This window comes from Papio anubis, unplaced genomic scaffold (assembly GCF_008728515.1).
Source record: "Papio anubis isolate 15944 unplaced genomic scaffold, Panubis1.0 scaffold751, whole genome shotgun sequence".
NCBI classification, from domain to species: Eukaryota; Metazoa; Chordata; class Mammalia; order Primates; family Cercopithecidae; genus Papio; species Papio anubis.
The window spans coordinates 1-14,839 of NW_022167733.1; the positions used below are offsets into that span (position 1 = coordinate 1).

The window sequence follows — 14,839 nt, forward strand, 5'->3', positions numbered from 1 at the left end:
AAAAAAAAAAAAAAAAAAAAAAGAATATTTCTGGGAAGAAGTAGGATGAAAATGGGGTTTTAGCACCTAACTTAACTGGAGTAAAGACAATTCTCATTCAGTGGTTAAATCGCTGTGTATTTAAGTTGTGTTTAGATCCTAGTGAGTGGATGTTAACATTTAAGAATACTGAAGCAGTACACAGATGGTACCATATGTCCAGAGGGAACCCTCTAAAAGGCAATTGTATGGATATTTGGAAATATTTTAAAATATTTATATAGATGACCAAGTTTGGGTACCTCACTCTGAAAGAAAGATATCTTAAGCAAATGTTATTAGCAATTCATCCAGGTACTTCAAACACTTACTGAATACCAGTAACTGCTATTCTGGTCTATCAAATATGAAGGTAGTTTGTGTGAGACATTCAGTGTGTCATGGAGAGCCAGGATTGGTTGGGCTGATCCGGCAAGCCAGACTTCTTCCACTCCACTCCCAGTTATCCATAAATCAGTGAAAGACGATGTTCTCAGATAGCAGGAGATTGCTTTTTTGGTTGAGGGTATAGAAATATATTTGCTTCTTTTCTAGATCCTCTAAATTAACACAATTAACCTCTCTTACCTCTCACATCCTAGCTCCAAAACAACAACAACAAGAAAACTACAGTTTAATGGCCTTGTCAAAATGCAGTGGGGTAAAGACAGGGGAAAGTGCAGTCACATGTATTAAAAAGATAGATACCAATTTGGTGTTTCTTATGAAAAAATTGATTGACATGTATTCCTGCATATTGTTCATTAACAAATTAACAGCTCCAGCCCTCACTTTTATTCAATGGCATTAGCTCTTGGTTGGTAGTTCTGTCTATAGAGGAGGAAAAAAATCAGCTGTCAGGAGCAACCTTCCTTCCTACTTGCTTTCTTACCTTTTGCATTTACCTTTTGCACTTTTGGAGGCCAACATGGGCAGATAGCTTGAGCCCAGGAGTTCAGTGTAGAACCTTATGTAGGTAGAGTCAAACGAATAATTAGTCCTCAACAGGAAAAGTCACTGGTCCTTTAGTAAGATAAATGAAGTGAATATTACAAATATTTGAAAAATTACTTTGCAGAGACACAGAAATATCTTGTGTGTAAGTATACCCTGTTGAATTAATTCTTGGAAGCGTCTGGGTTTGTCTCTTGACATTTCTTCTTATCTCTGGCCTCTGAGCTCTGTAAAGCCTACTTAGGAAGTATATAGGTGTGAAACTAATGTAACTTTGGAGTGTTTAGGGATGCATTATCAATAAATAATACTGAGCATTAATTGGAGAAGGTTGAGGTTATCACATTGCTTTGTTTGTATTTTTTGACATAACTTGCATATTGTTAATTAACGAGTTAACATCTCCAGCCCCCACCTGTATGGAGTGACATTAGCTCTGTATTGGTATTAGTGTAATCATGAAAATGCTTGCAAGTTCAGCCTAATGGCTTTATTTTCAGAGAGCTTTATAATTGATCTTAGAAACAAACATAAAGGGCCCCTAAAGAGAAGTCTTTTACTAAAGATCTTTGATGCTAATATTAACAGTAAAGATTCCTTTTAAAGTGACAAAAGCCAGTATGTTGTGAACTCTTAAAATGGAAGCATATTGTCAGTGCATTTTATCTTTTTTGAAAGGGACACAACAACTTCAGATTTTCTGATATTAATTAAGAATTAGGCAGAATCAGTTTTGAGATGGGGTCTCTGTCATCCAGGCTGGGATGCAGTGGTGCAATCATAGCTCACTGCAGCCTCAACCTCCCTGGGTTCAGGTGACCTTCCCACCTCAGCCTCCTAGACGGTTGAAACTATAGGCATGGGCCACCATGCCTGGCTAATTTTTTTGTATTTTTTTTTTGGTAGAGACTGGGTTTTACCATGTTTCCTAGGCTGGTCTCCAACTCCTGGGCTCAAGCTGTCTGCCCAAATTGACCTCCCAAAGTGCTAGGATTACAGATGTGACCCACTGCACCCTGCCCAGTTAGTATTTTACACTGTAACACAAAGGTAATATAATTTCTGGTTCTTAGGGGAAATATTAAAACTCAGAACTGGACAAGAATGGCTGTTCAGAATCATCACATATTAATGAAGAGGAAAAAACTAGGAATTAAAAAAAGAACACTTCTCTTTCTCTTCACTTAAGTTCTACTTTTTTTTTTCTTTTTTTTTGTGGAAAGGAGTTATGATAAAGACAGAAGAGCCAAAACTATAAAACTCTTAGAAGAAAACATTGGAGAAGAGTATCATGACATTGGATTTGGCAATGATTTCTCAGTTATCACACCAAAAGCACAGTCAACAAAAGAAAAAATAGATAAGTTAGATTACATAAAAATTAAAAACTTTTGAGCATCAAAGTATACCATCAACAGAGTGTAAAAGCATCTTATGGAATGGGAGAAAATATTTGCAAATCATGAATGCTTTACAGAATATATAAAGAATTCTTACAACTCCACAAGAGAAAAAAAAAAAAAACTGAATTAGAAAATGAGTAAAGGGCTCAAGTAGACATTTCACCAAATAAGATATAAAAATGGTCAATGAACAGATGCTCAGTATCACTAATCATTAGGGGAATGCAAATCAAAATCACAATGAAATACCACTTTTCACTCATTGTGATGACTTTTTTTTTTTTTTTCAAAAAACCCAAAAATAACAAGTGTTGGCAAGAATGTAGAGAAATTGGAACCCTTGTACATAGCAGATGGGAATGTATAATGATGCAACTGCTGTGGAAAATGGTATGGCTATTCCTTAAAAAAGTTAAACATAGAATCACCTTAATGATTTAGCAATTTCACTTCTGATTGTATATGCTGAAGAAGTGAAAGCAGGGACTTGAATAGATATATTCGTATACACATGTTCATGGCAGCATTATTCTCAGTAACCAAAAAAGGTGAAAGCACTGCAAGTGTCCATCAATAGATGTCCATCAATAAATAGGACACTGCAAGTGTCCATCAAATGTGGTGCATACATACAATAGAATATTACTCAGCTTTAAAAAGGAAGGAAATGCAGATACATGCCACAGCATAGATTAACCTTGAATATGTTCTACCAAGCGAAATAAGCTAGTCACAGAATGATTAAAATTTTATATCTTTTGTATGATGTTTCTAGAGTAGTAAATCAATAAAGACAGAAAGCAGAATGGTGGCTGCCATGGGTTGTGGAGAGGGGAGTGGGGAGTTACTGTTATTATAATGAGCATGGAGTTTCAGTTTGGGAAAATGAAAAAGTTCTGGAGGTGCATGGTGGTCTTGGTTGTACAACAGTGTGAGTATACTTAATGCCAGAGAACTGTACACTTAAAAATGTACAGATAGTAAATAGACAGTAAATTTTATGTGTATTTTACCACAATAAAAATAAACTAAGGAAGAATAACACAAAAATTACTTTAAATATTAATTTTTTTAGCTTGTTGAGTTGAATTAACATTTATCAGTTGGAAAAAACTGTTTTTTTTCCTGGCAGTCTCAAGATGAAACAGAACGAAATCAAGCTCTGTTACAGTAAGTACACTAGTTTTTGGCTTCATTACATTGTAGGTATTTTTGTCATTTTGCACATCTAAGATGAATATTCATTTTTAAGAGTTTTAGAATTGTTGTATATTTTTGAATAATTGCCCATTTTGTAGCAAAAATATATGTTATTTTACACACGTTCTAGATAAGTTTTATTTCATAAGATGCATTAAATCAGATTAACTTAGTTCTCTATTATTTTAAAAGCGAATTTAAAGCATAGCAAATTTATGAAGGGGCTGCAAATAAAAACATAGCATGAAGGAAGAATTTGTAAAACTTACTGAAATTAGACTTCATACAATTATTATACCTTAAGAAACTCGACCAGGCGTAGTGGCTCACACCTGTAATCCTAGCACTCTGGGAGGCCGAGGCAGGCAGATCACCTGAGGTCGGGAGTTCGAGACCAGCCTGGCTAATATGGTGAAGCTCCATCTCTAATAAAAAATACCAAATTAGCCAGGTGTGTTGGTGGGCGTCTGTAATCCCAGCTATTCGGGAGACTGAGGCATGAGAATTGCTTGAGCTTGGGAAGTGTAAGCAGTAGGAACTGAGATCAGCCACAGATCCCAGCCTGGGGCTGGGTTAGAGTGAGGATGATACTCTGTCTCCCAAAAAAAAAAAAAAAAAAAAAAAAAAAAAAGAGAGAAAGAAAGAAAAAGAAACTATCCTTTCAGTTCTTTTAAAACAATGATTCTCAAAGTATGGTCTGTGAGCACTTTGGGAGTCCATGAGATTCTTTTAGAGGGTCTGTGAGGTCAAAACTATTTTCATAATAATACTAACACATTAGTTGCCTATTTCATGGTATCTACATTTGCACAATAGTGCTATAGTAATGGTGGATAAAATGCTGGAGTCTTAGTAGGAATCAAGGCAATGGCACCAAAGAATACTAGTAGTCATTGTGTTTTTTCACTGATATGTGCTCTCAGTTACAAAAATAAAAAGAAGGCAGTTTCACTTAATAGAATTTGTGTTTGATGAGGCAGGAAAATTATTAATTTTAGTAAGTCTCCACCTTTGAGTATATATATTTTTAATATTCTGTGTGATGAAATGAAAAGTATGCTTAAAGCATTTCTGTGCATACTGATATGTGATGTCTATCTTTTTTTTGAACCAGAGTCTCACTCTGTCACCCAGGCTGGAGTGCAGTGGTGCGTTCTCGGGTTACTGCAACCTCCGTCTCCCAGATTCAAGCAATTTTTGTCCCTCAGCCTCCCAAGTAGCTGGGACTACAGGTGTGCGCCACCTTGTCTGGCTAATTTTTGTATTTTTAGTAGAGACAGGGTTTTGCCATGTTGGCCATGCTGGTCTTGAGCTCCTGGCCTCGAGTGGTCCACCTGCCTGGGCCTCCCACAGTGATGGGATTACAGGTGTGAGCCACTGTGTGCAGCCGTCATGTTTATCTTGAGTAAAACACCTGTGCACTTGTTTGAGTTGTAAGCATTGGAAGAAAACTGGTTTCACCTTTTTTTTTTTTTTAACTTGAGGGGTGATTTTTTTGATATTTTATATTGAAATGTGTCAACATTAAGAAAACGTACATAACTCAGTGCATAAGTATTTTCTAAAAGACCAATGCATGATGTTACAAAATCATGTATAGGTAAAAGACCCATTCAAAAGTGCAGGATAGACTGTGGGTTTTAATGTAATAGAATGCAAAAAGTTCATTAATTTTGCTTCAGTTTCCTACATTTCCCTTTTAGGAAAGTATCGTTGATTAAATAATTTTGCTGTAATATTGAAAAAGAATATTTTAGGGGTAGAGGGGGAAAGCGTCCTGTATCCCCAATGAAGGTTTGCTAAAAATGAACAGACAAAAGACAGATTTATAGAATAAAAAGGCGTATAAAGTTTATTTAATGTACATGGGGGAAAATCACAGGAGTGTGGTTACCCAATAACCCAGTGAGGTCCAGATGTTTATACACCATTATTCACAGGGGAAGAGGAGATGGAGGTTATAGCAGTAAATGATTTTCAGGGGAAATGAATATGCCCAAAAAACAATGTCCTGGGACAAGTTCCTCTAAGTTTTGGGGGAATTGATGGGAAGATGAGAGACAGAACTTCATTCTGAACAAAGGTTGTCTTATGCAGATAAAGTATTGAGTAATCTCTTGGTGCTGCTGTCAGAAGAATAGATAAAGAATTTGTCTGGACATGGTGTCCTGCCCTGGCCTTAGAGACTTTTAGTGTTTTCTCTGATGGTTAATCTTTCCTGGTTGTTTAATGAGATTCCTAGGGAGGGGATTTTAAGACCATTTTATTTTATTTTTTCAAGAAAGTTTTTCAGTCAGATAAGGAAATTCTGGAGAGAGTTCCTTCAGGTGCTTCAAGAAAGAAAAGATCAGAGAAATGGGGTGGGGGGTGAGAGGGAAGGTCAGATGGAGACCTTGGTTCTGAAGCTTATTTCTGAGGCCTTTCAATTTTCTTTAATTCAGAGTACTCAGCATGACATGATGTCATATTTTGGCGTATTATTTTCTGTACCCAGGCAATATTGACAATTATCCAAAAAGGCTACTAAAATACTCCTCCCTTTTCCAACTCCATATCTGTGTGAAGCCACATGTTTGTTGTATACTTCAAATAAAATTATATATGGCAACAGATTGAATGCAGTAGCAGATATAGGATGATAGTCATCTTTCATTTAAGCCACACATTAAAGAGATTTTTTAAAATGTCAAACATTGCAACTTTTCTCACTAATTTTTTTCATTTTGGAAAAGATAATTTTTCATAAAAATATATTAATATGTTCCTGGATTATTGCTATCATTTAAAAATTTATATATATTTAATTTTGTTCTTCATTTTAGTTTCTAATATGTAAATATAAATAAGTATAAGACACCAATAATTTTTAAGAATATAAAGGAGTCTGAAGATCAAAAAGTTTGAAAACTGCTATTGTTGTAAAATAACTCTTTTGCCCCAGCTACCAACATTTAGAGAAGTAGAAAAAAGAAAAGATGAAGGAAGACTAATATAGCATCCATATTCTCCCCACCTAGAGAACCATTTGTTAACATTTTGATGCATTTTATGTTAGGCTTTATTTATATTTTTGCTTTTGTTCATACTTTCTATAAAATTGGGATCATCTTGCAGATAGTTTTGTATCCTGTTTTTAAATTTTAAGTGATTGTTTGTCAAAGTTATTTTCTTGTTGCATAATGTTTTTAAAAATGTGAATTTTGATGACCTTATAATACCTTATTGTATTACTGACTTTACTATAATTCATTTAATTATTCCTCTACTACTGGACCTTTACGTTGTTTGTAGTCTTACCTAACATAAATAACTATTTGTAGTAATTTAGATGATGCTTTGCTCAATTTTCAGATTGTGCCTTAAATACTCTTGCAATTAAGGGAAAAAAATTCTGTTGTTAACTCAAACTATAGTTTTGTTTTCAATCAGCTTGTTCTTAAAGAATCACACCTTAGGAAAAAAATCAGCATTCTTTTCTATTTGCTTCAAAAATTATCATTCTACATGAATAGTCTCATTTTTATTTGAAGGCAGCTTATATTGATCACTTCTGTTTTTGGACAGGAGAGAATGGTTAATTTATTATTCTTGCGTAGGATTCCAGTAGCTGTGCCTGCTGCATTAAAAACTGCTCTTAAAACAGCTGAAACAAGAGGCTTTTTTTTTTTTTTTTTTAAAGGAAGGTGTCTTGATTACATTTATGCAGCAAATTAGGCTGAGAAAAAATATAGTTAGCTGATTGCCTTTCTTTAATCAGCTTTTAATTATCACAGGGCAGATGATCAAAATTGCAGATTAGGCATGACCCTTATTTTGCTTTTTAACTTCTTCCCTTTGGTATTCCCTACCTTTTCTTTGCCTGCTGTGAAATACAAAAATGGTAAGTAATGCCTGGAGAAATTTATCATTAATGACTCTTGCTTACATCTAAAACTGTAATGACAAACTATCAGTGTATTTGATGATGTAGCTAGACAAACTACATATTTCAGGACCATTTTCTCCCTGACCTTCCTACTGCTATTTGGCAGACAGTCACATCCAAAGTCACTTTTAGACCTAAATGTAGTTTAGCTTGTATACACTCCTTAGGTCATTTATTATTTTTCAGCTCTCTCCTTCATTTTTGCAGTTACTTGAAATGAAAATGTTAAAAAATTGGTAATAATTATAAAAATAATTGGAATGATATAGCAAAAAAAGTATCCTATTTGGAAAGCCTTTTAAGTGAAAATGAAAAATTAAATTGTATTTGAATGAGAAACACTGTTTTTTTCTTTCACTTTAAAATTTATTTTTATTAATTAATTGATTTTTTAGGACTAGAAAAAATTGTTCAATGTTCATTGGGTCGTTTCACCAGTCTGGACTTTCATTGAACCACCAAAATAGTGAAGGTATGTTTTCATGGTAGAGTCATATAAAGGAAATTAGTATTTGCCTAAAAATAGAAGACTTAGTTAGATATACATTTATTTACAACTAGTCTGGTCAAGTATATATATCTATATATCTATCTAGATATATAGATGTATAGATTTTTTTTTTGGTAGAGATGGGGTCTTGCTATGTTGCTCAGATTAGCTTTGACCTCCTGGGCTCAGGCAAATTATCCTGCCTCAGCCTCCCAAATAGTTGGGGCTACAGGCATGCTCTACTGAGCCTGGCTTACCATACATTTATAAATATGAAATGAGTGTTGCTATTGACTTAGATCATGGTTAATAGAGTTACCTATGGGAGTAGCAGCTCAGGTGCCATTAGTATCTGCTACTCAAAATGTGATTTAGGGGCTGAAATTTGAAAACAAAGTTTATTTCCTATGTTCATAATATTTTTAATAAGAATTTCATGTTTTTCTTGACTGGTAGTCACAGAGGCCAGTTTTGCCTTGGTTTGAGCTATATTAGAGGATAGCTGTCTATCTTTTTGCAGTGTCTACCAATGCTTCCTGCAGAGTGAATGTCAGGTATATTGTGTCACAGTGTAGTAAATATTTATAGTGTTCAATGAAACCTAGTATTATAAGAAAAGGATACAAGGACTTGATAACATTTTGGAAAGATAACTTTAAAAAGCTCTCTCTTCTCTTGCTCTGTTGCTACGCAACAAAGCAGTACCACTTTTGCCCACCACCAGCTCTTATGTGTACTTTTAGTGTCTAGAGTTTGGTCTTTAATATGGTTTATTCTTTTAACAAATATTTATTAAGCCTGCTATATACCAGGCATATGGGTGCCAAGGGTGTGAATGCTAAATAAACCAGGGATTCTTAAAGGGTAGCTGATCCATTTTGGAGCATGACAATATCAGGATGAGCCTGAATGTATCATTATTACTGAAAAGCAAGGATGCTTTCAAGGATGTCTGAGGCCAGTGCTGGAGTAATAAATGGTTAGCTCAATGGTGCTGTGGCCAAACTGTGATAAACTGGCCAAACTGATACATTAAGTAGGGATAAAAACCCAGTAATTTAGAGTTCATAGAAATAAGTTTGTGAAAAGACTATGAGTTCATAATGATACTCAAAAAATGTTAAGAGTGTACAAAAGATTGTCTCAATACAAAAAGAAAAGCAACTATAGCAGGATGTTTAAGAATGGGCTGGATGTGGTGGCTCACACCTGTAATCCAACACTTTGGGAGGCTGAGCCAGGATAATTGCTTGAGCCTAAGAGTTCGAGACCAGCCTCGGAATCACAGCAAGACCCCTGTCGCTACACACACATGCACACAATTATCTAGGTATGGTGGTGCATGTTGCACTGAAGTGGGAGGATAGCTTGAGCCCAGGAGGTTGAGACTGCATGAGCCATGTTTACAGCCCAGGTGACAGAGTGAGACCCTATCTCAAAAAAGAAAGTTTTAATGACTAAGAAATGGGGGCCTGTTAATATCTGTGCATTTTGATTTTTTAATTAAATACATATCTATTTATAAATCATAGGATTTTTTGTTTATCACTGTTTAAGTAGGGAAAGAGTCAGGCAGTCCTGGAAAAAGTAAGAATTGTACCAAGGAAAGAAAGGCCCACCACACAGTACCAGCAGTGACACATAAAACGTATAAAGTGGGGTCTGTGTCCCCAGATGACAAATTAACCTGGTATCCAATTAAGGAGACTTTTCTGCAGAGACTAGATCCTTATCTCTTAGTAAATAAAAGCCTTAGATGGCCCTGCCTATCATTATAAGATACTAAATGGCAGGAATAAGTTTCTAATAATACTACATAACTTATCAGTACATAATAAGTGACAAGACAAAAGCTTTTGTAACACCAACCAAGTAAAACTTAAAACATTCTGGGACAAAACATTAGATTACAAAAAGTAAACTTTGTGAAGTTTAAGGTATTTATTTTCAAGTAAAGCCAGATAATTGGCTGGTCAGGTGGAATAATCTTGAGAGAAATAATCTCATGCCCCAACAAAATATCAGGTAGTCTGTAACCCTGGAAAGGTGTCAGAGTATTACTTTAATCTTAAAAAGGTATAAGAATAACTATAGAAATAAAGAAGAATGAATTACACCAATGATACTGTTATTTTAGAATTAGTTTAAGAGCAGTAGTCTTTTGTATCTTTGAAATGGTAAAAAGTTATGTCAAATTTTTAGTTTAAATTGTTTAAGGAAATTTAAGTTTGTTATCAATGTTTAAATGTTAAATAGTAATTTTCAAGTTTTCCTGTCTTAGATATGGAAGTTTAATAAATTAATCATTAAACAAATGTAAGTATAAGTGGTAATTAATGTTCCTCTTTAAATATAAAAAAACTTTGTGATTTTTAAAAGGTTTAATAAGTATCAAATGGCCTAATATAATTCAGAGTATGCCAAACATAACCTCCAAATTTAGTAAAAACTATTTAGCACTTTTTACAAGATGTAGTTATAGATTAAACAAAAAGAATTGTGTTTATAAAGCTGTAATTATATCATCTTAGAGGGTGCAGTCTTTTTTTTTTTTTTTTTTGTAATAATGTATTGAACAATTTCAGACAGAAGTGTCATGGATAATGTCATGCCCTGGGCATTCCTTTCTCCTTTGGGTATTTTCTTTTTTCTTTTTCTTTCTTTTTTTTTTTTTTTTGAGATAGAGCCTCTTTCTGTCTCCCAGACTGGAGTGCAGTGGCACGATCTCTGCTCACTGCAACCTCCATCTCTGGGGATCAAGTGATTCTCCTGCCTCAGCCTCCTGAGTAGCTGGGATTACAGGCATGCACCACCATGCCTGGCTAATTTTTGTATTTTTATTAGAGACAGAGTTTCACCATGTTGGCCAGGCTAGTCTTAAACTTGTGACCTCATGTGATCCACCCGCCTCGGCCTCCCAAAGTGCTGGGATTACAGGTGTAAGCTGCCACGCCTGGCCTCTCCTTTGGGTTTTGATTTTAGCAGGTGTCATCAATATTTACACAAAAATTTATTATTTTTTTTATCATACCCAATTCTAGTATTTATTTTAAAACAGGGTTCCACTATGTCCTATATTCCCATGACTCCAACCTCCTGCCCATTTGGCCTCCTGAGTGCCAGCCATTGATGCCTTATGATGCCATTGGCATCTGTGCACTGTTGTCACCACTCTCCTCGAACTTCTGAGTCACAAGTCTCATAGGCTGTTCCTTTAAAAGTGCCACATGGCCAGGTGAGGTAGTGCATGCCTATAGTCCCAGCTACTAGGGAGACTGAATTGGAAGGATCCCTTGGGCCCAGGAATTTGAAGTGTCAGTGGGCTATGATTGTGCCACTGCATTACAGCCTGGGTGACAAAGCAATACCCCCACCTCTAAAAAATAAACAATAAAAAAATAGTGCCACATGCACCAGGATTATTGCTTTGTGTGTTTCTTGCTGCCCTAAAGCAGCTGTGACTAGAGATCCATAGAACTGGTAGTTCTCTTCCATTCTGGCACTTCATTGCAGCTCTTTCTTGCCTTTACTCCTTTCAGAGTATTCAGAACAAGAAGCTCATTTTATTATAATTCCAGACTATAGGTTAAATCACGTACAAGTAAATTATTAAATTATTAGCTTTTATAGCTGACTGTGTTCTAATACAGACCTCTGTCCCAATTCAAAGGGTAAATTCTAACCAAATTGTAGAAAGATAAAGATAAGCCAACTATCTTAAGCAAATATAATAGCTTTGGCCTTAAAACACCTGTGTATAAGTTAAATTTTGTGTATAAGTTAAACCATGCTTCTCTGGCCATTTTCTTTGAATTTGACGCTTAGAATTATTTCTCATGTATATCATTACATTTTGCCTCTCTAAAGTGAAAGTAGAAAATTTGAAAATTCTTTTAAGACCATCGATGCTAGGAAGAAACTGCATCAACTAATGAGCAAAATAACCAGCTAATATCATAATGACAGGATCAAGTTCACACATAACAATATTAACCTTAAATGTAAATGGGCTAAATGGTCCAATTAAAAGACACAGAATGGCAAATTGGATAAATAGTCAAGACCCATCAGTTTGCTGTATTCAGGAGACCCCTCTCACATGCAGAGACACACATAAGCTCAAAATAAAGGGATGGAGGAAGATCTACCAAGCAAATGGAAAACAAAAAAAGGCAAGGGTTGCAATCCTAGTCTCTGATAAAACAGACTTTAAACCAACAAAGATCAAAAGAGACAATGAAGGCCATTACATAATGGTAAAGTGATCAATTAAACAAGAAGAGCTAACTATCCTAAATATATATGCACCCAATATAGGAGCACCCAGATTCATAAAGCAAGTCCTTAGAGACTTACAAAGAGACTTAGACTCCCATACAATAATAATGGGAGACATTAACACCCACTGTCAACATTAGACAGATCAACGAGACAGAAAGTTAACAAGAATATCCAGGAATTGAACTCAACTCTGCACCAAGTGGACCTAATAGACATCTACAGAACTCTCCACCCTAAATCAACAGAATATACATTCTTCTCAGCACCACATCGCACTTATTCCAAAATTGACCAGGTAGTTGGAAGTAAAACACTCCTCATCAAATGTAAAAGAACAGAAATTATAACAAACTGTCTCTCAGACCACAATGCAATCAAACTAGAACTCAGGACTAAGAAACTCAATCAAAACCTCTCTGCTACATGGAAACTGAACAACCTGCTCCTGAATGACTACTGGGTACTTAACGAATTGAAGGCAGAAATAAAGATGTTCTTTGAAACCAAGCAAAACAAAGATACAACATACCAGAATCTCTGGAACACATTTAAAGCAGTATGTAGAGGGAAATGTATAGCACTAAATGCCCACAAGAGAAAGCAGGAAAGATCTAAAATTGACACCCTAACATCACAATTAAAAGAACTAGAGAAGCAAGAGCAAACACATTCAAAGGCTAGCAGAAGGCAAGAAATAACTAAGATCAGAGCAGAACTGAAGGAGATAGAGACACAAAAAACTCTTCAAAAAATCAATGAATCCAGGAGCTGGTTTTTTGAAATGATCAACAAAATTGATAGACCGCTAGCAAGACTAATAAAGAAGAAAAGAGAGAAGAATCAAATAGACACAATAAAAAATGGTAAAGGGGATATCACCACCAATCCCACAGAAATACGAACTACCATCAGAGAATACTATAAACACCTCTACACAAATAAACTAGAAACCCTAGAAGAAATGGATAAATTCCTGGACACATACACTCTCCCAAGACTAAACCAGGAAGAAGTTGAATCCCTGAATAGACCAACAGCAGGCTCTGAAATTGAGGCAATAATTAATAGCCTACCAACCAAAAAAAGTCCAGGACCAGATGGATTCACAGCCAAATTCTACCAAAGGTACGAGGAGGAGCTGGTACCATTCCTTCTGAAACTATTCCAATCAATAGAAAAAGAGGGAATCCTCCCTAACTCATTTTTTGAGGCCAACATCATCCTGATACCAAAGCCTGGCAGAGACACAACAAAAAAAAGAGAATTTTAGACCAATATCCCTGATGAACATCGATGCAAAAATCCTCAATAAAATACTGGCAAACCGAATCCAGCAGCAGATCACAAAGCTTATCCACCATGATCAAGTGGGCTTCATCCCTGGGATACAAGGCTGGTTCAACATATGCAAATCAATAAACGTAATCCATCATATAAACAGAACCATCATATAAACAAACCACATGATTATCTCAATAGATGCAGAAAAGGCCTTCGACAAAATTCAACAGCCCTTCTTGCTAAACACTCAATAAATTCGGTATTGAATGAATGTATCTCAAAATAATAAGAGCTATTTATGACAAATCTGCAGCCAATATCATACTGAATGGGCAAAAACTGGAAGCATTCCCTTTGAAAACAGGCACAAGACAGGGATGCCCTCTCTCACCGCTCCTATTCAACATAGTGTTGGAAGTTCTGGCCAGGGCAGTCAGGCAAGAGAAAGAAATCAAGGGTATTCAGTTAGGAAAAGAAGTCAAATTGTCCCTGTTTGCAGATGACATGATTGTATATTTAGAAAATCCCATTGTCTCAGCCCAAAATCTCCTTAAGCTGATAAGCAACTTCAGCAAAGTCTCAGGATACAAAATCAATGTGCAAAAATCACAAGCATTCTTATACACCAATAACAGACAAACAGAGCGACAAATCTATGAATGAACTCCCATTCACAATTGCTTCAAATAGAATAAAATACCTAGGAATCCAACTTACAAGGGATGAGAAGGACCTCTTCAAGGAGAACTACAAACCACTGCTCAGTGAAATAAAAGAGGACACAAACAAATGGAAGAACATACCATGCTCTTGGATAGGAAGAATCAATATCATGAAAGTGGCCATACTGCCCAAGGTAATTTATAGATTCAGTGCCATCCCCATTAAGCTACCAATGACTTTCTTCATAGAATTGTAAAAAACTGCTTTAAAGTTCATACGGAGCCAAAAAAGAGCCCACATTGCCAAGACAATCCTAAGCCAAAAGAACAAAGCTGGAGGCATCACGCTACCTGACTTCAAACTATACGACAAGGCTACAGTAACCAAAACAGCATGGTACTGGTACGAAAACAGAGATATAGACCAATGGAACAGAACAGAGCCCTCAGAAATAATACCACACATCTACGGCCATCTGATCTTTGACAAACCTGACAAAAACAAGAAGTGGGGAAAAGATTCCCTATTTAATAAATGGTGCTGGGAAAATTGGCTAGCCGTAAGTAGAAAGCTGAAACAGGATCCTTTCCTTACTCCTTATACAAAAATTAATTCAAGATAGAT

General features: G+C 35.7%; 1 protein-coding gene across 1 annotated transcript in view; it reads left to right on the plus strand.

Moving 5' to 3' along the window:
* Nucleotides 1–3,471: 3,471 nt before the first annotated feature.
* LOC116273482 (ankyrin repeat domain-containing protein 31-like) overlaps nt 3,472–14,839 on the plus strand; it is a gene marked incomplete at its 5' end in the record, with an annotated part of 28,779 nt that continues 17,411 nt past the window's right edge. Inside the window, 2 exons of the mRNA XM_031662567.1 lie at nt 3,472–3,545; nt 7,896–7,972. Coding sequence (XP_031518427.1) covers nt 3,472–3,545; nt 7,896–7,972 — 151 coding nt within the window. The remainder of the gene's footprint in view (nt 3,546–7,895; nt 7,973–14,839) is intronic.